At 43.3% G+C, this 24,001-nt stretch overlaps 2 protein-coding genes across 2 annotated transcripts in view; one reads left to right on the top strand and one right to left on the bottom strand.

The window, feature by feature from the left end:
* Nucleotides 1-24,001, top strand: part of fbxl13 (F-box and leucine-rich repeat protein 13) — a 33,802-nt gene that overhangs the window by 522 nt on the left and 9,279 nt on the right. Inside the window, exons 2-16 of the mRNA XM_038300013.1 lie at nt 1,894-2,036; nt 2,704-2,767; nt 2,860-2,964; nt 4,006-4,101; nt 5,257-5,392; nt 10,621-10,673; nt 19,699-19,799; nt 20,023-20,152; nt 20,529-20,627; nt 22,219-22,339; nt 22,431-22,593; nt 22,666-22,785; nt 22,883-23,006; nt 23,064-23,144; nt 23,321-23,455. Coding sequence (XP_038155941.1) covers nt 1,894-2,036; nt 2,704-2,767; nt 2,860-2,964; nt 4,006-4,101; nt 5,257-5,392; nt 10,621-10,673; nt 19,699-19,799; nt 20,023-20,152; nt 20,529-20,627; nt 22,219-22,339; nt 22,431-22,593; nt 22,666-22,785; nt 22,883-23,006; nt 23,064-23,144; nt 23,321-23,455 — 1,671 coding nt within the window. The remainder of the gene's footprint in view (nt 1-1,893; nt 2,037-2,703; nt 2,768-2,859; nt 2,965-4,005; nt 4,102-5,256; nt 5,393-10,620; nt 10,674-19,698; nt 19,800-20,022; nt 20,153-20,528; nt 20,628-22,218; nt 22,340-22,430; nt 22,594-22,665; nt 22,786-22,882; nt 23,007-23,063; nt 23,145-23,320; nt 23,456-24,001) is intronic.
* On the bottom strand, nt 4,467-20,308 carry LOC119793050 (leucine-rich repeat-containing protein 17-like). The gene is made up of 7 exons (XM_038300002.1): nt 20,045-20,308; nt 10,230-10,475; nt 8,472-8,954; nt 8,183-8,397; nt 7,440-7,595; nt 6,019-6,160; nt 4,467-5,939 (listed from the first exon to the last, which is right to left on the bottom strand). Exons 2-7 carry the CDS (start codon nt 10,352-10,354, stop codon nt 5,657-5,659), a joined length of 1,404 nt encoding a protein of 467 aa, XP_038155930.1. The 5' UTR covers nt 10,355-10,475; nt 20,045-20,308; the 3' UTR covers nt 4,467-5,656.

Here is a 24,001-nt window from a genome sequence, read left to right as displayed (position 1 = left end):
TGGCTTATGGGCTTTACCAAGCCAGCTTTCATTGCATCATAGTCTCCATTTAGGTGAAGGAATCGATCTTGCGCAGAAAGACTAGTCTGAGGTGAGATCTTTTTTTTATAGACAGAATTGATGTTTTTATGTTGAGTTAGAACACTTCCATTTAGCTTGTAGTGGAAGGGATTATTTTTGTGTCCTGTGTTGGCAGCCAGAATAAAGGGACTAGCGTTATGTTTGCTCGAATGTCCAATTGAGCCATGTAGAGGACTCTGAGGTTTCAAATTAAATCCCAGGTGAGATCCATCTTGTTCCTTGTGCAGTTGTTTGGCTTCTAACCCCAGACTTGGGGAAAGGGATTTAGAATTTGATGCTATATCAGGAGGTACAGTTAATGATGAGGGAGGATACCATCCATCCTCTGATTTCTTTCCAAAATCAGATTTGAACATTTGGAGGGACGGAGAGGTTTTCCTCTTTTTTATCCCTTCATAATTTGGGACATGACTCTTTATTGGTAAGACATAATTCAGAGATGGGGGTTTAGGTAGAGAAAGGAGAGGATGTTGACCCATTTTGAGGAAATGCTCCCCATTGTTAAAGCCTGGTGAAAATACAGCCATGTTCTTTGTCTTATAACCCTTTGGCCTGCGACTCAAATGAGCAGAATTGGATTTCTTCTTTGAAATTACGAAATCTTTAGACGGAATCCTAAAGGCATGGAAAGTAGCTGCAGGCATATGACCCATGAATGAATCCTCACCAGAGAATATGTTTAAGGGGAAGTCTCTTTGCTTTGATTGCATGAAGCCTGACTGAACAGCTTTGTTTTTGGGAAAACTAAAAAAATCGTTTCCACCAGGAAGAAGATTTGGTAGGTAATTCAAAAGAAGCTCCGGTTCAGAAAAGCCATTATATGGATGGTGAGGAGATTGCCTGATAAATACTTGTTTTCCATGAAGAGTAGCAGGAATTAGTTTTTGCCACTTTTCACTCTCAGGCTTGTCTTTATCCACTAGATCCGTTTGGCTTTGCAGCATCTTGTAAGGAAAACTGCCAAAAGAACCAAAATGCATCCCATTATTGTAAAAAAATGGCTCACTCCGCGGCAAAAGAAAGCTTTGCTTCTTAAATACATCCATCTCCTTCTCATATGTTTGCTTTAAATAATTCCTAGGATTAACCTGCCTTGAAAGCTCTGGGCTCTTGTGCAGATTATATGCATTGGCAATACTGTAACCTGTCAGACAGGGAAAAAAAAATTAAATAAATAAACACACTGTTTAACTGGGATTTTTAAATGGAAGCAAAAGTTTTTGGTATGCTTACCAGTTTGACAAGGAAAGCAAATGCTGGTCCATAAAAGCATGCAAAGCCAGAGAACCCTGAAATAGAAAAATATTTCACAAATATAAAGTGAAAAGATGACTTAAGTTAAAAAAAAATCTGTACAATTGCTGATACCCATATGAAAGATCCATGATAGCACATTCACGGAACAGGGAGCTCTGATGAGAACAGCAGCTGGCTTTTTGACCATCTGATTAATTACCAGCAGCTGCAGCAGCTTTCCAAAGGAATGCACTTTGTTTTTATGTTTGCTGTTCTTGAGTATCTGTTTTACTAGTTGAAAATATTTTCTTCCATAGATCAATTTTAAAAAGTTAAAATCTTCATACTGATATCCTATTTGACTGGATTGTTATTTTTCCTGTTAAAACTGACACAAATATTGTTATTTTTCCTGTTGTTAAAACTGACACAAATATGCTAAAACTCTGCAACATCAAATATTGATCAGAATATATTACTTAGAATGGGCTGGGTCCTGTTTAATTCATGCTGGGACCCCTCACAATGACTCTTTGTCCCTGTTTACTGAATTAATGATGAGATGTGATGTTACAGGGGGTTGACCAGCTTCTTCCTGCAGAGGAAACAAGACCACACAAAGCTGGCTCTGAAGATGGACAAAGGTGCACTTTGAGTGAAGGTGCCAACATTCACCAATTGACTGACCTGGGTGAAAATACACAGGAGGAGGAAAGCGGGTATGTGATAGTGAGAAATCCTAACAAAGGTTGCTGTTTTATTTGTGTTTGGAAGCCGTCCCATTCACATCAGTCAGGCCAGAGAAAACATTTGTTGTGGTATGCGTCTAAGTTAAAAGTTTTTCCAGATGCATTTGGATTATCATTCTTGTTAACTCCTCTTTTTTTCCTCTTATCAGCCTCATCTTTCCCTTTGTTCTGTCAATCGGTATGTAGCTGGCGATTAGCAATAAATTCTCACCTTTTATTGGACATGTGTATAAATTCTTGTCAAATAAATTAATTTTAAAACACTGCCTCCCGATGCTACACCTCACTGACTGGGTCTAACTACACTTCTTTTAAAAGCATTACACTAGAAAACAAAAATACAAACACATCCAGACTTACAGAACAGGGTCAGCATGGGATGCTCTGTAGGTAATGTATTTTTAATGCATCAAAGGAAAAAACAGGGTGCAAAAAGATCAACTTTGTATGTGAATTAATAAAATATTAGGGTAAGCATATCATACTCCTTGGGGTCAGCCTGAGGTGGTCGGGCCAGTTAATGTAAATATGCCATTCAGTTCCTGCCCTAAATTTATAAGGAACATGAGGTTAAAAAATCTTTTTGTTATTACTGCTATTGTGAGACTTCAGACTAGTGAACACCTGCCGTCTTAAGCTTCTTCTTTGCAGCTTGGCATACTGTTGCAAAGAACTCAAAGAGAGCAAAAGAGTACTTCAAGGTAATAAGGATATTCCTAATATAGTCATCTAGAAATTTGGTTTTACTTTTACCAGTTGTTTTTGTGTGTTTGTTGTAACATGGATCTTGCAGAGGATGGAACTAAGTGACACAGAGTTCAACGGTAAGGACCAGCTTTCTCCATCTGAAGAAAGAGTCCGTGGAGACTCAGTACTCCCCCCTCACCTCTTACTGAAGGTAGCTCCTCTGCAGCTCTCACCATCTGTTACATGGTAAACTGGTGACTGGTCTGTACCTATGCTGCACTTTTTAGACTTTACCAAAGATATTTCTGAGATATTTTCTATGACATCAGACTTCTGCTGCTCGACATATTTTAAGGCTCTTTCTGTGATTAAACTCACATGCAGATCATTATAGTTTTATTATTGTCTGTGTTTCATGCATATATTTATACACCCTCTATATGGATTACAGAATGTATCGCTTTAACTTGGCCTGTTATTAACAAAGCTTGCTCTTTTCACTTTTAGCCTTTGTTTGTTTTGGATTTCCATCTGCTGGCACCATGAGAACACTTTTGGCTTTCTTAGCCATGGTGTTTCTGTACAACACCTCTCCTGATAAATAGTGCTCCAGCATGACTATGTTTGGAAACAGAGGGGGCCCAGTTGTTCACATATCACTGCCTTAAAAAGTGGTAGAAGGGACAGCGGACCCCTTCAGGGTGCCAGAAGCTAGTTCTGTCAAATCAAGACCCATTGGAACAACTATAAATCTGTCAGCAGTTTAATTGTTATTTTTATCTGAATTGCTGGGAATCTGTTGCCTGAAACTACGGTGGCCCTGAAGTGCAAAACAACATTATCAAATCTTTAAACACAACTAAAAAAAAGGAAAAAAATGCAAAAGCAGAAGAAGTAGATATTAAGGGGAAACCTGAAGCCTTGCTGATTGGACCACAGCACTATTTGGCTTTTAAACCGGAAGTCATTCTGCCTTTTCTGTTAGAACTTTCAATGAGCAGGCTTACTGTAAGCAGAATGACTTCCTGTTTAAAATCCAAAAGGCACCATCGTTCAATCAGGGAGGTCTCATTTTGCAAGGTAATGCCATTGTGTTTTTGAATATGTTGTTGCATTTTTGAAAATGTTGTTGTGTTTGTTTAATTTGTAGTTGTGTTTAAAGATTTGGTGATGTGGTTTGCACTTCAGGGCCACCATATGAAGCCTTTTTAAACAATAAAATTGGTTTATGTTTTGTTTCCTTTCCCCACAGATCTTTCAGTATTTAGGAATAAGGGGCTTGTTAAGCTGTGCAGAAGTATGCTGTGATTGGAAATCTGTCATCCAGTCAGGCGTTTTATGGAGTCAGGTGAGGAAAAACCCTTGCTTATATTTGCATTATTTTGCCCAACGTATTCATGACCTTTGAACTCTTTCATTTTATAACAGTGACAACCCTAAATGTCAACCTATTTAATTTGGGTTTTATGTGATAGATGTATAAAATGATTCGACCCAAACATGACAAAGGAAAATGACTCAAGATATTGTTATTTAAATAATGTTTCATGTAAATTGGCCCCTTAGATCCCCTAGAAAATAAAATCCTTCAGAAATAAACTAATTGGTTATTAGAGTTTGTTATTTAACTCTCGTAAAACTATAGCTGTTCATTGAAGAGTTAAGGGTTTAAATGAACAACAGTATGAAGGCCAAAAAGAGACCAGACAGGGATTAAGCTTTGGAGAAGTTTAAAGCAGGGCTAGGATTTATTATATACAAGATATAAAACATTTCACAGAGCCGTGTTTAATCCATCATCTGCAAATGGAAAGAGCATGGTAAATCTATCAAGACATGCTTGTGGCCCTAAACAGGGCAGGTAAGGATAATATCAATCAGTTGAGCTCCGAGATGCCAATGCATCTCTGGAGAAGATGTAGAGATCCAAAGCACAGCTGGCAGAATCTGTCCACACAAAAACTGCATCATTAGTAAAGCGCCACAAGAATCTGGCCAAAGCAAAGCCACAAGAAGTCCTCAGTTAAATCACCAACAGCCATACCACAAACATGCAATAGAATACGTAGAGGTCAGATGAGACTAGAATTTAACTTGCATGCAAAACTATCACAGCATATCATCTTGAACACAAAATAGCTATATTGGAAACTGGCTGGGGACAGAACAATACATTGGGGAAGCTTTTCTTTAGCAGTAGCAGGGAAGCCAGTCGCTTATCAACATAGATGGTGCTAAGAATTATGCAATCCTGGAATAAAACATTTTAAAATGCTGGAAAATACTGCGCAGGACATCTCTCTTCCAGTACACGATCTTAAACATGCAGTCAGAGCTGCTAAGTAATGGGTTGAAAAAAGTGTCAAAAAAAATCTCTGCATTAAAAATCCCCAGTTAAAGGCAAGAACAGTTTATTTTACTGAACATTTAAGCAACAAGACAATTAAAAGTGCTTTACAAGATTAAAAAATGTTTATAACCCAAATGCTTTTGTCTCTGCTAGATCAATTTGTCTGTGGAAAAATACTGGATAACAGACAGTGAAGTGCAGAAAATTCTGCTGGGCTACCGGCCTTTTGTGACCCACCTGAACCTGCGTGGCTGCACATCGTTAAATTGGTCCAGCTTAAAATATATCAGTGAGTTATTTTTTTGGTATATATCCATATTTATGGCTTATTTATATTATTTTTACTCATTTTATCCTCACAGGCAATGAAGTTTAAGCCAAGCTGTTCAAACAAGTCACACTAGTGCTGCCTATATCATAAATGGCAGACGATGCAGACAAAATGTAAAAGGAAAATTTAAAAAGACACTCTGCAATCTGTAGAAGATGGATTAAATGTACTAAAAAAAGTCATAAAAAGAATCTTTATGAAAAAAAAACAAAATCACTTCAGTCAGGCCAGTTTAAAGACTTGGTATTTCTGTGGTGCTCTCAGGTGGCTCGGCTCCATCTCTTCCTCTATCTCTCCTTGTAGTTCCATTGGTGTGTCCCAAAGCTCGTCATTATTTTGGTTTGGATCTGGTCTGTTGTGCTGTTTGTCCTTAGGACACTCTCTGTTATAGGCATGCATGTAGTCCTTCACTCTCACACCAACATATTCTAGAGGGGCTTGGCACAGCAGGCCAGAGTGTCTCACTCCTGGATGTAGATGTAGCCAGTAAACCATGTAGTGGATGCTTTTGGAAGAAAAAGGAAATTAGTTGTTTTTTTTAAGACTAAAAGAGGCTTTGTAATGGCTTTTGGGGAAGCACTTACTTGTAGTCGCACATCCAAGGATTTCCTTCTAGTTTTAGCTTGGACAAAAAGTACAAATCTTCAAGAACCCCATATTGAACAAAACGCAGCGCGTTGAATGACAGGTCCAGATCATGAAGGTGTAAAAGCCCAGACAAGGACCCTAGAAGATAATAGACCAGTGTTTAATAACAAGTATCACCCAGAGAAATTACTAGGCTTATCTACCATCATAGCCAAAACCAGATGAACAGATATACCTTTGTCTAGTTATTATTGCTATTCAGTGCTGTTAATCATTCATCAATAAGACATGCTGAAGCAGGGACCATTCCCCAGTTTTTCTGGAAACCAGGCAGGAAGTACAGGAATTGAACGTTCCTGTGCGTGGACCTCGTTGGAACAAATGTATGGAGCTGATTATTGATTAAGGCTATTTCTTTTTGGAAAGGGCTTCTATCTATTCAAAAAGTAGTTTTTACCTTTTCCTGTAATTGTTCTGTTTTTAGTTTCCATCTACAAAATGTTGCGTTCATTTAGCTAAGCAGACAATAATTTTTGTCACCTCTTTATATGTTTCACCCCATCAAAACAGCTTTTTAGTCAAGGTTCTTGTTCTTCTCAGCAATGTTAGGAAGACCCAGTCTACCAAGGTTACAGAAAGGAATGCTCTATAGACATACTGTAAAACATTTTCTGCATAATAAATAAAAAGATCTTAATGACTTATCTATATGCTGCTATTATTTTAGACAAATCCCTCTGTTATGATTCAATTGTGGTATGCATATCATGACTGATGAGGATTTCCTTTTTTCTACTAAACCTACTGGTGAATCGTTGCCATTTATTTGCATAAGTTCTAGCTAAAGACTGTGATCAGCTGGGTTTGTTATTGTATGAAAGCTTTTACTTTGAGCACAAATCTAAAACTCCATTAGTTTGTACTGGAACCAGTGGATGTACTGGTCACCAAGCATATAGTTGGAAACCCCAGTTTAGTTGGGATTTATTGTCTTTCACAACCAAGCTCTAACTTTAGAGATATGAGTACCTTAGTGTAAGCAGCCAACAGCGTTTGTTGATGCTTAGCCGACATTTTATTCAGTTTTTACAGGACTGCGTAAAGTGTAATTTGATTTATCTGTAGAAAGTGATGCTTTATATCAGCCGCTCTATTTTTACTCCCTATCATAAATACAACTCTGACTGTGTACACATAAATGGCTGTGCGCCCACCTCTGCTCCAATATAAAAGAGGAGAAACTAGAGCTGTAGAAGTTGTTAAGCTGTTTCTTTCCTTTTTGGACCCCAGATTAAGATAAACACAACTGCACATGTGTAAGATTTCTTTATGAGTGTTACCATGGTTATTAAACGCAGGACATGTTGTTATATTCAATAATGATGATAAATATGTGAGCAGAAATGTTAACACCAACCTGTGTCAATTCGCTCCATGTTGTTGTTGCTGAGGTTAAGGATTCTGAGACTCCTTGCTGCGTGGAAATCTTTGGGTTTAAGGTGCTTGATTGAATTATAGGACAGATCTACCTTGACAACATCCTCTGGAATACCTGAGGGCACCTCAGTTAGACCTAAGGACAGAGAGGAAGGGCTGGCTGAGTTACTACAAGCACAACTTTCACCTCATATTCACCTGCAGAAGAATTGTTAAGTTAAAGGGAGTTCCATGTTTTTGTCGGTTGTAGAAGAGACGAGCCGCAGCTTCAAAAAATCTAGAACTCCTGCAGGGGAAGACGGAACATATTAACACAAATCTGATTTATTCTATTTATAGGGAAAAAGTAAATATTTTCATACTAACAAGCAGGCTGAAACTCTAGCTGAAGCTCTTGCCATATAAGGTGACCATAAATTGATATTAATCAGAGTTTAAAGGAGCAAATGACTCAGCACTGAAATGAAGACAAGTGCCAAACCAGATGTGAAGGGGTTCATTTATGTTTCAGCAATAAAAGCTTTAGAAAAATGTACGTTCAGCCTTTTCTAGCAATGCAACAGCAATAATTAATCATCTGCACTCTGACAAGTTTGTATTTTTTCTTAACCCCTCTGTTGCATAAGACCATATGTTGTGGATTACAGAACCCGATTAAGGCGTCAGGGTACAGAGCTGTTAATCAAAATGATCCTTGGAAATGAAGCCTGGTGTTGAACTTGCCTCGGTTTCTGCAATCCATCCATCTGAGGGGGAAAATGTAGGTGTGGCAGAGCAAGGTAGCGTCTGATTTGCCACGGATATGACTGGGCTCTATAGGGTACGTTACGTTGACGTTTGGGTCCCCTGTTGGGTCTGTTGGATCTAATTCCTCACAGAGTAACTCAGGATCAATCTGCTTCAGCTTCCTGTTCTGAAGACTGATGGGCTCTGCACACCTAGAAGATAATATTTATTGATGTTAAACATTAATCAGTTTTCCTGATATTAAATATTTGGTGACATCATTTACTTGGCATGGTTTCCCAGATTTCGGTTGCTTGGGACCTGAATAGTACGTATGAGACTTTCCATCGGACAGAGACATTTCCAAGGATTGTCGTACAAACGCAGATAGCGAAGGTTTGGCATTGGGATGAGGGCCTCTTCACTGAGCGTTCTTAGTTGATTGTGTTGCAGCAAAAGGGTCTCCAGATGTATGAGGCCCTGAAAAGCCCCTTCTTCCACCTGAGAGATCTGATTCTGTTGAAGATCCAGACTGCTTAAACTTTCATATCCAAGAAAGGATCCCTCATGGAGAGATTTAATTTTGTTCCGGGCCAGAAGGAGGTGCTTTGGTACTCTGGACCAGGTACTTGAGCTAGGGACAGAAGTGAGACGTTGGTCCTGACAATCCACATATGCTTCTCTGGACTGCGTTATCTCTGAACAGCTTGGTGTTGCATCTCCAGAAGGACCTGATCTGCTCTGACGCCTCGGAGCCTTCCTTCCTAACCTTTAAGAAAGGACACAAAAAGTATTGCTTCCCATTATTTGTACTTAAACAATGAAGTAAAAAAAAAAAAAAACATATTTGAGAAATATACACAACCATACAGTGTTGTAAAACATATTTAACAATCTCAGATTACTTGCTTTTGGCCTCTCACTTTTCTGATCATTAGACAATTTTTTAAATTGTAAAATAAAAGAGCCTGGCCTAACAACCTAATGATCCGACAAAGCAACACACCATATCTGAATTAAAAGAAATTTCTTGAAAGTAAAAAACAAAGTTTTTGTTTATTTTACATATATCAATCTGGAGCGGATTACAGGATAATCTCTACAAGCTTTGAACTGCTGTGAAACACAGTGAGAGCCTTTATCTACAAATGGAGAAAAAATTAAATGGCAGGAAAGCTTTCAACGTGTCCCCTGTCTAGCATCATTTCTCAGAGAACACACTGATGACTACTTCAGCAGGCCAAAACAGCCTGGAACATCATCTACAGAACTTTTGGCCTCCTGGGCCCCAGTTAAAGCCAATGTTCAAACCTAAAAAAGAAAATACAGCTGCACAAAAATAATGTAATGTCCCTTCTTAGGTTCCCATAAAATATCTTGTGATTCTTTAGACTATTGGGGACTGTACTGTTGACAGACTTTGCTAAAGTCAAACATATTCCTCTGTTTGATATCTGAGTTTAAATGTCTCAGATCTTTAGAAAAAAAAATTAAAAATCAAAGCAAGAGTTAAACTTGGTCTAATGTTCCAGGGCCACTTTGCTTCTCCAGAACCAGAAAAATCATGATGAAGAATCCCTAGCCATTAGTTTATGAGCGTAAATGGGCGAGCATTTAGGCAATGCATGTAAGACAGTAATTAAAAGCAGGTCCATCCTGGAGTGCCCTAAAAATCAAACTAAAAGCTTGCAAAAAGTTGGTGGGGAAATGTGAATAGGGCAACTCTGAACAAAGAGTCTGGATCAAAGCACACTGATTTGTTGAAATGGTGAGTCTAAATCAGAACATAAATGCAAATCTGTTACAACGTGAAACAAAGTAGGTTCTAAGACACTATTTCCTCCAAGTTCAGTGGTTTTTGAAATAAAAAGGGGGTTCAAAATCTCTTTATAGTTTCAAATTACATTCTCAAGTAAACCTGATATGCTGGGAAGCCCTCATTCGTAGTCTTTGGAAATAGACACAAACAAACCGGAGCTTGTTGTTTTTGTAGATCAATACTAAAGATTCTGGAAATGAATTGCAAATAGAACTGAATCCATACCTGTCCCGTGTAAGTTTCTGTCTCGCATGTTTAATGCCTCTGCCCCTTCCTGGTCTTTTCAACTCAACGGATGGAAGCAACAAGAGAGCAACAAAGGTTAAAAGGAGAGGGGAGATCAGACGCATCCTGAACACTGTTTTCACAAACAGGAGCTCAGATTAAAGCAAGAATCTGTGATGAAAGTCCTCACTCTGCTGTCTAAGAGGCAGCTGTGTTGATTTTGATGTCACAAAGCTTCTGTTTACACTGCGGAAAAAAAACAAATTCAAGTCATCACATCATAAGAAGAATATTTTTTTTTAACATGAATTGTATGCAGGTTTAATATAAAACAGATTATCGTGAATAAATACAAAATGAGTGTAACAAGCCTTCCAATTTGTTTGTTTAGGTGAATGCAGAAACCTACAGGAACTCAACATGTCAGAGTGCTTAACTATTTCTGTAAGTAGAATATTTTACATTTAGACAAAAAAAAAACTGTTTTAGAAGTTTTTTTTGGCTACAATGTTGATCATGTTGATTTAACTGCATCCTTTTTAAATCATGGATAATTGGCTGGATTTCTGGAAATCATGCACCACCCATTCCTCATTCTAGTCATAACCATTAGTCATACACTATATTGCCAAAAGTATTTGCTCACCTGCCTTGACTCACATATGAGCTTAAGTGACATCCCGTTCCTAATCCATAGGGTTCAATATGACGTCGGTCCACCCTTTGCAGCTAGAACAGCTTCAACTCTTCTGGGAAGGCTGTCCACAAGGTTTAGGAGTGTGTTTATGGGAATTTTTGACCATTCTTCCAGAAGCGCATTTGTGAGGTCGCACACTGATGTTGGACGAGAAGGCCTGGCTCTCAGTCTCCGCTCTAATTCATCCCAAAGGTGTTCTATCGGGTTGAGGTCAGGACTCTGTGCAGGCCAGTCAAGTTCATCCACACCAGACTCTGTCATCCATGTCTTTATGGACCTTGCTTTGTGCACTGGTGCACAGTCATGTTGGAAGAGGAAGGGGCCAGCTCCAAACTGTTCCCACAAAGTTGGGAGCATGGAATTGTCCAAAATGTCTTGGTATGCTGAAGCATTCAGAGTTCCTTTCACTGGAACTAAGGGGCCAAGCCCAGCTCCTGAAAAACAACCCCACACCATAATCCCCCCTCCACCAAACTTTACACTTGGCACAATGCAGTCAGACAAGTACCGTTCTCCTGGCAACCGCCAAACCCAGACCCGTCCATCAGATTGCCAGATGGAGAAGCGCGATTCGTCACTCCAGAGAACGCGTCTCCACTGCTCTAGAGTCCAGTGGCGGCGTGCTTTACACCACCGCATCCGACGCTTTGCATTGCACTTGGTGATGTATGGCTTGGATGCAGCTGCTCGACCATGGAAACCCATTCCATGAAGCTCTCTGCGCACTGTTCTTGAGCTAATCTGAAGGCCACATGAAGTTTGGAGGTCTGTAGTGATTGACTCTGCAGAAAGTTGGCGACCTCTTCGCACTATGCGCGTCAGCATCCGCTGACCCCGCTCCGTCAGTTTACGTGGCCTACCACTTCGTGGCTGAGTTGCTGTCGTTCCCAAACACTTCCATTTTCTTATAATACAGCTGACAGTTGACTGTGGAATATTTAGGAGCGAGGAAATTTCACGACTGGATTTGTTGCACAGGTGGCATCCTATCACAGTTCCACGCTGGAATTCACTGAGCTCCTGAGAGCGACCCATTCTTTCACAAATGTTTGTAAAAACAGTCTGCATGCCTAGGTGCTTGAATTTATACACCTGTGGGCATGGAAGTGATTGGAACACCTGATTCCAATAATTTGGATGGGTGAGCAAATACTTTTGGCAATATAGTGTATGTCACATACTGTTGGAAATGTGTACTTTTTAATGTTACGGGATGCAATAGGAAAGAAAAGTCTTGTAATACTCTAAGTAAAAGTCTTGTTAAAGCAGAGGTTTTAAAGAAACCTTAGGAAATACTTTAACTCACAACGTTCTCATTATATCTCCTCTGCTAGCAGTCATCAGCCAGTTCTATTTCATCCCTACTGACCGCCAGAGGCGGTGCTTCAAGCACTGAATGATCATTCATGCGCATGCGCAGGTCGAGTATTAATGACAACAAAGTCAGCTGTGACCTGCCGGGGACCCATGTGACTCTATATAGTCACGTGGCACCCGGCAATCAATCCCTTTTGTTCTTCTCGCGCGCAGGTGTGTTGAGTACAGGAGTGTGGTCGTGTGAAGCTGGTTGCTTCTGTGTATACCACTGGTTTCCTGGCTGCTTGTTGCTGGTAGCCCCGTGACCGGGTTTGGTCGGAGCTGTGGGTAAGTCTCGCCCTCCAGGGGCTGCACAAGCTGCTTTCACCTTACCAGATCTGCAGTGACTGGTAAGTTTTCGTTCTTTTCTCAGCAGTAGTTTACTGTTCGCTTTGATTTGCCACGTTAATTTTGTGGCTCTTTTGACTCACGGTAGCGTTTCTGCTCGCGCTGAGTTGTTTTCAGTTTGTTTGCCTAAGCCCACCAGTAGCGTTTCTGCTCGCGTTGGGTTCTTCTATAGTTTATCTACACTCACCAGTGGCGTTTCTGCTCGCGCTGAGTTGTTTTCAGTTTGTTTGCCTAAGCCCACCAGTGGCGTTTCTGCTCGCGTTGGGTTCTTCTATAGTTTGTTTGCCTAAACTCACCAGTGGCGTCTCTGCTCGTGCTGAGTTCATCTTTGGTTAATAATCGGGTCGCCAGTAGCGTTTCCTGCTCGTGTTGACTTGTCCTTGGTAGCGGGCTGATCACGCCTTTCAGCAGTATGATGCTGGATAATTTATGTTGCTCGACCTGTCTGGCTCCACTTCAGCCCGACGACGGGCATGACTTGTGTCCCTCCTGCCTCGGTGTGGAACATCTCCGGGAGGCGCTGTCAGATGACGCTTGCCCCAACTGTCGCGTCATGCCCCGGTCGGTCAGACTGGATCGGTTGGCTGCACTGGAGCAGCCTACCGACTGGGCGGGCGCTTCGCCGCTTGCTCGTTTGCCGATGGAGAAAGCGGTGTGCAAACGCTCTACTGTGGCTGCACCTTCGGTACCGACGAAGCGTGCTAGACGGACCGATGCAGGGAGGTTGTCCACCAGAGTGGATCATCTCACTACTGAGCTGGCCCAAATGAAAGCCCTCCTCCAGTCCTTTCAGACTGCTGGTGATCGTGGCACGGCTCTCCCTACCGAGCAGGATGAAACGTCAGTCAATGACGACGATGCGGTTTCTGTGGCGGCCTCTGGCACCCATTTCTGTGAGGACCTTCCGGAGCTGGGCTCCGGGGCCTCCGGGTCGGACTCCATTGCCTCCCAGGAGGATGCGGGGGAGTCTGTGACATCCGCTATTTGAACGGCTCTTGCCCGTTTGCAGATTAGTGTTCCTCAGGCCCAGCCTGCGGCTTCCAGCGCCTTCTTTAGGCGCAGTAGGTCAGAGACTGCCTTTGTGGTTCCTCCCTCGGCGGAGTATGTGCGGGAACTGCATGCTTGCTGGTCAGACACCAAGGCGTTTTCACGTCTGACGACGGATGGCAGGGCCCTGGCAGCTATGCAGGAGGCACCCAAGGTTGGCTTGGGGCAGATGCCAGCGGTGGAACCGGGCATTGCCTCTCTTATAATCCCGCCTGATGAGGCCTTGCGGCCCAATGCCCGTTGTCCGCGTCCTCAGTGCCGTATTACCGACGACCTTCTCTGTAAGGCCTATGACTCTGGGGCCCGCATGGGCCGGATTGGGAACTCTCTCTCCCATCTTATGCTGGCCCTGTCTTCCTCCTTGGAATCTGTTCCGCTGGATCATGCCACGCAAGGCCTGGTTGATGCATCTCTGCAGGCCTTTGCTCTTATGACGAGGGAACTTGGACGCACAATCTCCACACTGGTTCATGCTCGCCGCCAGGTCTGGTTGGCGCAGTCACCACTAACTGAGCCTTGTAGGAGGACCCTCCGGGCCCTGCCTGTGGTCCCGGGGGAGCTTTTTGGTTCTGCGGCACTGGACGCCTTGGACCGTACGGCTCAGGCCTCTAGAACGAGGCAACAGCTGGCAGGGCTTCACAGACGTGATCGCCAGCCAGTAAGCACCTGGGCAGCTGCGGGTCCTTCACGGAGGTCCTTAGTGCCTTCTCCTTCTCCCACTGAGCCCCAGGGTCTGTTACCAGGTCAGAGATCGGTCCAGAGACCTGCTCTAGATCGGAGGAACAGAGCTCGAGACCAGGCTGGGACGAGGTCCTTTCATCCCTTTCGAGCCGCGCAGTCTGGCCGGCGTCCTCCCGGGCCTTCGAAGGGCCGGGGGACCCGCAGATGATGCCTTAGGGCCGGCGGTCGGTTATTTTTCCCCGGGACAGCTCAGCTTCTGGGCTGCCCACACCCCGGACTTGTGGGTGTTGTCCACCCTGTCCCGGGGGTACCGTCTTCAATTCCGCCGCCGGCCACCTATCCCTGGCCGGGTCAGGATGACTGTGATCCACGACCCGGTGAAGGCACAGGCACTGAACCAAGAAATCTGCACCTTGCTGGCCAAGGGTGCTATAGTGCCTGTGGACCCCCTGCTGGATCCAGGGGGCTTTTATTCCACGTATTTTCTGGTTCCGAAGAAGACCGGGGGCCTGCGTCCAGTCTTGGACCTCAGGGGCCTGAACGTGTACTTGAAGGCCATGCCCTTTCATATGCTGACCACCAGGGAAGTGTTGCAGGGGATTTCCCCGGGCGATTGGTTCACTTCCATAGATCTCAGGGATGCTTATTTTCACGTTCCGATCGCTCCGCCCCATTGGCGGTTTCTTCGTTTTGCTTTTCAGGGGAGACATTTCCAGTTCAGGGTCCTCCCGTTCGGACTTTCACTGTCCCCCAGGGTGTTCACCCGATGTGTTGCAGCGGCTCTCTCTCCTCTGCAGGCACAGGGATTGAGGATCCTCCCATATCTGGACGACTGGCTCATTTGTGCTGCGACGTGGGACCAGGCGGTTCAAGATACTCGGTTAGTGCTCCATCATGTGGGATGCTTGGGCTTGCAGGTGAACATGGAGAAAAGCAGTCTGACTCCCTCACAGGAGACTGTCTTCCTGGGCATTGCCATGGATTCCATCTCAATGACTGCTTGCCCGTCACCCCAGCGGGTGGACAGTATATTGAGCGTGCTCCCGGAATTCAGGCGCGGCATGGCGCTGCCTCTTGTGCGGTATCTTCGACTCTTGGGCATGCTTACAGCTGCGTCCGCCGTAGTGCCCTTGGGGCTGCTGTCATTGCGGCCCCTCCAGATGTGGTTGAACAGCTTGAATCTGGATCCCACACGGAACACTCATCGTCTCCGAAGACTTCGGGTGGGGCCTCAGTGTCTCCAGTCTCTGTCCCAATGGAGGGTGAGGTTGTTTATGACCACAGGGGTCCCGCTCGGTTCCCTCCCGTGTCGTCGGGAAGTTGTGTTTACAGATGCATCCTCCACGGGCTGGGGTGCAACCTGGCGGGGTCAAATGGCACAGGGGACATGGTCCCAGCGGCAGGGCAGGGAACACATCAATGTCCTGGAGTTACAGGCTGTACTTCTGGCTCTTCAGAGCTTTCTTCCAGGCTTGCGGGGGAAGCACGTGCTGGTGAGGTCAGACAACACCACAGTGGTCTTTCACATCAACCACCAGGGGGGAACGAGGTCAAGGAAACTGTTGTGCTTGACTCGACGGCTTCTGACCTGGGCAGCTCCACGCATAGCCAGCCTCAGGGCAGGCTACATCCCAGGGCCGGAGAACGTGCCAGCAGATTTTCTATCCCGTCAGAAGCCGCTTCCAGGGGAGTGGAAGCTTCACCAAGAGGTGGTGGAGCGCATCTGGAAGGTCTTTGGCAGGGCGGACGTGGACCTCTTTGCCTCAAGGGACGCATTTCACTGTCCCCTTTGGTTCTCGTTGGACACCAGCAGCCCTCTGGGCCACGATGCTCTGGCACACGACTGGCCCCGGACCCTCCTTTATGCCTTTCCGCCATTCAGCCTACTTTTTCAGACTCTCCTCAGGGTACGTCAGGAGGGGCACAGGGTCCTGCTGGTGGCCCCCTACTGGCCAGCGAGGACTTGGTTTCCTCTACTGTGCGAGCTCAGCTCCGGCTCGCCAATGCGTCTCCCCTCCAGGAGAGATCTTCTTTCCCAGATGGGGGGTCAGATCTTGCACCCCGAACCGGACCGGCTCCAGCTCTGGATTTGGCCCCTGCAAGGCCAGGGTCCACCTTCTCAAGATACACTGGGTCCATAGGGCATACAATGGCTAATGCATGGGCGCCGTCCACGCGAGCTGTCTATGCTAACAAGTGGACGGTCTTTGCCACCTGGTGCCGTGATAGAGGGCAGGACCCGGTGCAGTGTTCAGTTTCTGACATACTGACCTTCCTGCAGGCATTGCTGGATCAAGGACGGTCTCCATCTACCTTAAAGGTGTATGTGGCTGCCATTTCCTGTTGGCATGTTGGGCTGAATGGTTGTTCTGTGGGCCGAGACAAGGATGTTGTACTGTTTTTAAGAGGTGCTCGGCGTTTGCACCCACCCAACCGCCCTGTGGCACCGGCGTGGGACCTTTCTCTTGTGCTTGAGGCTCTTCGGTCCCTCCCATTTGAGCCCCTGGCGTCGGCGGACCTCAAATGGCTCTCACTGAAGACTGCGTTTCTTTTAGCTATGGTTTCCGCAAAACGTGTAGGGGAGTTACAGGCTCTCTCGATAGCCGAACCCTGCTGCCGGTGGAATCCTGATGGCTCAGGCGTTACACTGTGGGCTGACGTAGCATTTATTCCTAAGGTATCACTGCCAGCAGGCAGCACCCAGCCTCTCCATCTTGCCCGGTTTGACTCCGGAAGTCCCTCTGAACCACTGTGTCCTGTTCGTGCCCTTGAGACATACATCAATGCCACGGCATCCTTCCAAAAGACAAATAGCCTTTTTGTTTGCTACGCTGGCTCACGGAAGGGTCAGGCACTTTCTAAGCAGCGACTTGCACACTGGGTTGTGGATTTGATCTCCAAGGCTTATGCCTTGCAGGACCGGGCACTGCCGGCGGGAGTGAAATGCCACTCTACAAGGGGCATGTCGACATCGTTTGCTGCTATGACTGGGGTGCCATTGGATGTTATATGCCGTGCGGCCTCCTGGAAATCACCTAGTACCTTTACTCGGTTCTACAGGGTGAATGTGGCTGCGCCCCATCCGCTTCAGGGAATCCTCGAGCAGCATGCCTCTACATCACATTAGGTGGGTGGTGTAGTCGTTGTTCCTTGAATGTTGCTGATTCCTCGTGACCTTGTTGATATGAGTCATCCAGTGCTTGAAGCACCGCCTCTGGCGGTCAGTAGGGATGAAATAGAACGAAAGTTACTGCCGTAACTACGGTTCTATGAATCCCGGATGACCGCCAGAGTGCTTGGTCCCTCGGAATCTCTGCTTTCGCGAGAAGATTGAGGGATTGATTGCCGGGTGCCACGTGACTATATAGAGTCACGTGGGTCCCCGGCAGGTCACAGCTGACTTTGTTGTCATTAATACTCGACCTGCGCATGCGCATGAATGATCATTCAGTGCTTGAAGCACCGCCTCTGGCGGTCATCCGGGATTCATAGAACCGTAGTTACGGCAGTAACTTTCGATACGGGTAAAAATTATAGTTTCCAATTAGAAACATTTATCAATCACACCATTTATATGGTTTGAAATCTTTACAGTTAAGTAACAGGTTAAACTTTTTGAGTTTTCACAGTACTGCCCTATCCGACCTGTTGCTGTGCACTGCTAGTCAGCTGACTGAAAGAAGGCCTCCAAGCTTTTCTTAACCTCCTAGCTCTGCCCAACCTGACAAATATAATACTGCAGATCTGATGATAGGATATTAAAATGGATTGTCAACGTTTAGCCTAAGGTGACCAAGTACTAAGCATACTTATGAACCACCTTAGGCTGCCCATCCTGATCACATCCCTACAGGTATCACAGTTGTCACCCACATGCACATTTTCTCCCAGAAGTGTCACTGAATCCTTTGGTAAAGACCCTGTCAGGACACCATTCTGCCAGAATGGTGTCCTGACAGAACCTCCTTTAGACACAAAGAACTCACACTCAAAATCGAGGCACTTAGCTGGGGGCTTCTGAGTACCCCCAGCTTAGCCTGATGCCTCTTTCTTGGGTAACTAAGTAAGAGAGAGAGTCCACCCCTTTCCAGAAGCTGTGCGAAGGGGTGAATCCAACTATTCCTATCTGGTACCGCTTGACCTTACACAACATCTCTGGCTCTTAACCCACTCATTGAATGACAATAATGTTCCAACAGCCACATTTTCTGCAAGGAAAGGCTACTTCCCCTGCCTACCACCCACCATACCTGGCAGCTGATCCAAGCATTCCACTGTAAATAGTGGGCCTACGTACAGTAAATGGGTTCTTAGCCCAGATGAGCTTCTTTCTCAGGCCTGGTTTCAGGAGGGATCCTAGATCTCTTTAATCAAGGTATAGTTTACCTGTTGTGGTTGTTAACCATATCATTATCATCCTTGAATCCTTGGTCTGACTCGCTACCTGAGGTCAGTTTGCCCCAGGAGACCATACAAAGAGCTAAAGCTCTGGACAATTTAGCCCACATTACATAAAACCTCCACTACATAGAGGTTAGATTAAGCAGAGGGTATTTAGTATTCTTAAAGCAAAGCAGTTCCATTATTTTTTTCACCTTTTTTAGGGTGATGTTTTTGAGTTTTACTTATAGTGTAACTCAACCCTGGCTGTAAGTCGGTTTAGTGGAGTGAGGTTGGGGAAAAGATAAAGAGCTTTCTGAACAAAGTATTATTCAGCCCCTCTCATCAATGGAGGTTAAGGAAGGCTTTGTGGAGCCTGTAATAGTACTAACTGGGCCAGAATGTTACAATAATGAGCTGATTGATTCAAGGACTAGAATCTGCAACGCTTGAAGCTGCTACTGCTGACGCACCAGAGGGCAGGAGGATTTGTTTTAGAGGCATATGTCTGAGTGAGTTTGATTTATATTCAAACAATGAGCTAAGATGACAAATGCCTGTCACAGTGACACCAGTACAGTGATACCGTGAGTGTACCAGTAACTCTGTCAATTCAGCTGCAATAGCCACTGTTCGACTACTTTGGCCGCAGTAGACAAATATTGCAGAACTAAATAAGTTTTACAAAAAAATGCTAGGCAAATGCAAAGTACCCTTGTACAACCAGTTGATGCAGTTTCAACACAAAAAAGTGAGTTTAGGGGTGAGTTACACTTTAAGGTTATCAAACTAGTCTTGCATCAGAAGCTGTTTCTTTCACTACATTTAAAAAAACAAAAACAAAGGATGAAATTTCATAGTAAACGAGTTGCATTTTCTAATGAGAAATAAAACATGTAAAAGATTCTTTGTGGTGTTCTGGCAACTTTGACTTTTGTATTCAACATTGCTCTTCGACAGGATATAATGATTCACAGAATCAGTGAAGGATGTGGATGCCTGCTCTATCTGAACCTGTCTTCCACACTAGTAACAAACCTCTCTTTGGAGGCAATATTCAGGTAAATCTTATAGGGAATTATTTAAACAATTAATAATAATACATTCCTTAATTTCCGGAGGGAGTCTTCCCAAGGGATCAATAAAGTTCTGTCTAAATAAAACACTAGTAAAACTGTATTAACTATCACACTACATCATGTCTTGTTTTTGTTACATAGAGAATAGTCTTTACTACCACATTACCATAACAAGAACAGAAAAGTATTTTTTTTTCTCTACTAGGAATTGTCCAAACCTTCAGTACCTGAGTCTGGCGTATTGTCGCAGATTCACAGACGAAGGATTCCTGTACCTGAGCACAGGCAAAGGCGCTCCGAATCTCATCCACCTCAACCTATCCGAATGCACTCAGGTTTTTCTTTTCAGTCCTTTTGCCTTGGTTTGTATTCATTATAATTTACTCCTTGAGTCAGTTTCGAACAAATGCATCCGCTCTTCTGGTTGCACGCATCTGTTTTTTTTTCTGTCTTTACTCTGGGGTGCCTCAGAGTGAATGTGGGAAGGTTTCACAGTCTTGGAGAGTTAAAAACATCTGAGGCCAATAGAGGGGTTGGGTTAACATCCACCCTCTCACTTTGTACACTGTGTAACATAGCACTGCTTTAGGGGTGAGAGTAGTTGTGGTCCAGATGTTTAGTTTGTCTTTATCAGCTCATAAGAATGCAAATAATGATTAAAAAAGACAGATGAAAACACAGAGCCAGAGACTCCTCCTTATTTTCCTCCAGATGACAGTGAATGGGTTCAGATACATTTCAGCAGGATGCCCATCTCTGAGAGAGATTGTGATCAATGACATGCCAACTCTGTCAGACTCCTGTGTTTTGGTAAGTGTTTATTTCCACAACATGTAAAATACAAAGTCAACAGAATGTTATGGAGCATCAAACCAAAACTAAAACAACACGCTTCGTTATTAAGTATTCATACCTCCTTTAACCTTTTTAACTGTTTTCAAATCTGTCACATAGACCATAACTTGTGTGTTTGTGTAAAGCTCAAGCTCAGTCTTCTGGCCACAGCCAGGTGTTTCACATGTGTTTGTCTTCTACATGGCATATTTCTGCCAAAGACGGCATGAATCTCTTTATAGCTTTTTAAAATCTCTGCTCTCATTACCCCGTCTGTCAGTTTAAGGGGAAAACCATGTTCTGTGTAGGTTTGTAGTTGTGATATACTCTCTTCTTTATCACATGGTTCATTGAAAAGTTCTCTGTCAGAAAGTCAAAATATTTATGAACTGACCCTTGAATTTTTCCATTTCATCCCGGACCTTTTTGTGTTTCTTGGTCTTTGTGACTGTGTGTGTTCACAGAGTTTTTCTAAATATCAATGATACCTTCAGGTAACACCTATATGTATAATAAAAAGCTATATAGTGCAGGGTTTTTGCACAGTTTTTTAAAACACCTGTGTATGTGCATGTAAAAAAAAAAAGAAAAAATGCACCTACACAACCCTGTACCGGCTCCCGAGAGGGAACGCCTATTAAACGTGCGCGAGAACATGCACAAACTCATTTCTCCTCAAGCACGCTCTGTTTAAAAGTTGCTGTTTGCATCATTCATACAAGCTTACTTTCCAGAAGAAGATTTGCAATTTTTCCACTACGTCAGACTCACCACCGGTGTTATGCCGAGAAACACCTGCCTGCCGAGAATTTCCTACCATGTTGTGGGAGCGTTAATCACCCTAAACTCTTGCACATTGTTGAGAAAATGGATTGAAATATGAACAAAATGGGAACTTTTAAACATATTCTTAATGTTTTGTCAGAAATTATATAGAATGGTGTTAAGGGCAAAAGCAGGAAATGCTATCCACTGAGCAGAGAATAAATTCATTGAACACTGACTGTAGCACATTGGCTAAAACATTTCTTCATAAAAAATGTACTAATTTGAATTTATCTGTCTACCAGAACTCTCCATTTTAGGGCATCCATGCATAAGAAATATGAAAACAATAACGATAAGTTTAAAACTTCCCTTTTCATTGTTATTTCAATCCGTTTTCTCATCAGTATGTGAGAGGGGAAGTAATTCTCGGCAGAACAGTCATAAGTAGAAATGGGGACGATTAGTAGGACGGCATAAGGATTGATAATTAAGAGGACCAATTATTTTGATGATCCACCCGGAAAAAGAACATCTTCTACTATACAATGTTAATTTTATTTCAGAGTTTTAGAGTAAATGAGGCCGAATACCAAACGAATGCTGCATTTTACCTTTTCTTTATACTTTAAAAACCACGTCTTATTTGTTTTCCACATCACAATGGTGTAATACTTTGTGTTGATCATGGAAACTGCATCAAATTTCAGTCTGTAATGTAATGAATAAATCAAGGGTGTGTATGTTTTTGCAAAGCGAAGTACAAGTGAAATAATATTGCACCCTTTCTTTTGTTGAACAGGCCCTGCTTACCAGATGTTACTCTCTCTCTTCCATCTCACTCCTGGGCTGTTCTCATCTTTCTGATGTTGCTTTTAAAGCCATTGTGGACACAGCCAATCTAAAGGCTTTCATCATAGAGGGTGAGACCTTTTTTCATTCTGCAACCTTTCCCTTCCCTCATCATGCATGGAAATTAAGCACTGGTTCAGGTCTTTGTTAATTTGTGCTTAGGCAACAACCAAATAAGTGATGTCAGCTGGAAAGTACTGTGCAGCCACTCACAAGGTCTTCTTAGACTCCACGCCGCAGACTGTCTGGGAATGACGGATAATAGCCTGAGATATGTGGCCAGCCTCAAAAACCTAAAATATCTGGACATTTCCCTTAGCAGCAGGTAGGTCGGGGGTTGTGTTGGCTTAATTTGCATCACTGCTTCATATTTCATACTTTCAAGAATCTGTTTCAGTGTGAGTGATGCTGGAATCAAGTGCCTGACTGACAAGGCCTCAACAAATCAACTGCATTACCTCTGCATCAGTCAGTGCTGCCTCATTACAGATGTCTCTGTCAGGAGGATTGCTCAAAGGTACTTCTCTTTATCAGCCTAATAATTTTCACACAGAGCTATCAAAACGTATATAAAAAGATAAGCTGTAGCATTCTTGTGTTTGGAAAAAATGTAGGTATCCTAAACTGTACCATCTTAATCTGAGTTACTGTGAGAGGCTGACGGATGCGGCTGTGAAGTGGCTGAGTGGAAGCTCCATCTGCTCTCTTGACATAAGTGGCTGCAACATCCAGGATCAGGTACTGATGCATATTGCTAGCTTCTATTCTCACTTACAACAGTGTTTGCATTTTCAGGGACTCACTGGGCTTCAGGGGACCCTTCTAAAGAAGGTTGTACTTGCCGAGTGCTTAGAGATCACAGATATTGGCATTGAGGTACACATTTTTCCCCATATGGCCAGCTGTTGGTGGTTCTAGTCATCTTTGAAACATATGTGATAGGAAATATATAAATCAATCCTCTTCAGATTTTTTTCTTTTCATGTATTCATTTAAAATGTATTGCTCTAAAGATAGCTTTTAGTCATATTTTTTGTTTACATTTTGGACAGGCGATGTGCAAGAATGCAAGAGGCTTGGAGCACATCGACGTCTCTTACTGTGCAGCTTTGACTGATGCCGCCATCAGAGCCGCTTCATTTTACTGCAGATGTCTGCTCACTCTGAAGATGTCAGGGTGTCCAAAGGTTCGGATTGTATATATTTAAGTAATTAAGTTTCTTTTGTTTTTGCTTATTTGTTAAATTTCATTTTTCTGATTAGAAATGTTCGATTAAATATGAACTATTTAACATGGTTAAGATATTTCCACAGTGTCTCATTTCGATTTAAATCTGAACCCTGAATATGGCCAAATGTGGATTTGTTGATGTGCTTTGCAGAACCTAAAACTGTTTAACCCCAAGTTTGTGAACATAAAGGCTGGGCAATATCCTCCAGGAGTTTCAAGATGAGAGAGCAGAAATTTGTGTTTTCATAAAGTACAAGTTTTCCAGGTCCTGAAAAAGCAAAGCATTTCCAGACTTTCAATCTCTTCTCACCATGTTCGATTGTGCTGTTTTACTAAAATGTTATTATAAAAGAGTTTAAAAAAAAAGTTTACCTTTTAAAAACTTTCCCTCTTTCTTGTCAGCCCAATGTCATAAATTAATCAGTACCCCATGAAGATGGTAAGTATGCTTTATAGTCAGCCATTTTTGTCCTAGTTCCATTTTTGAGTAGTTTCTCTTCCT

Source organism: Cyprinodon tularosa, unplaced genomic scaffold, assembly GCF_016077235.1.
Source record: "Cyprinodon tularosa strain WSP-4 unplaced genomic scaffold, ASM1607723v1 ctg44, whole genome shotgun sequence".
Lineage (NCBI taxonomy): Eukaryota > Metazoa > Chordata > Actinopteri > Cyprinodontiformes > Cyprinodontidae > Cyprinodon > Cyprinodon tularosa.
This window is presented reverse-complemented; position numbering and strand designations above follow the sequence as displayed.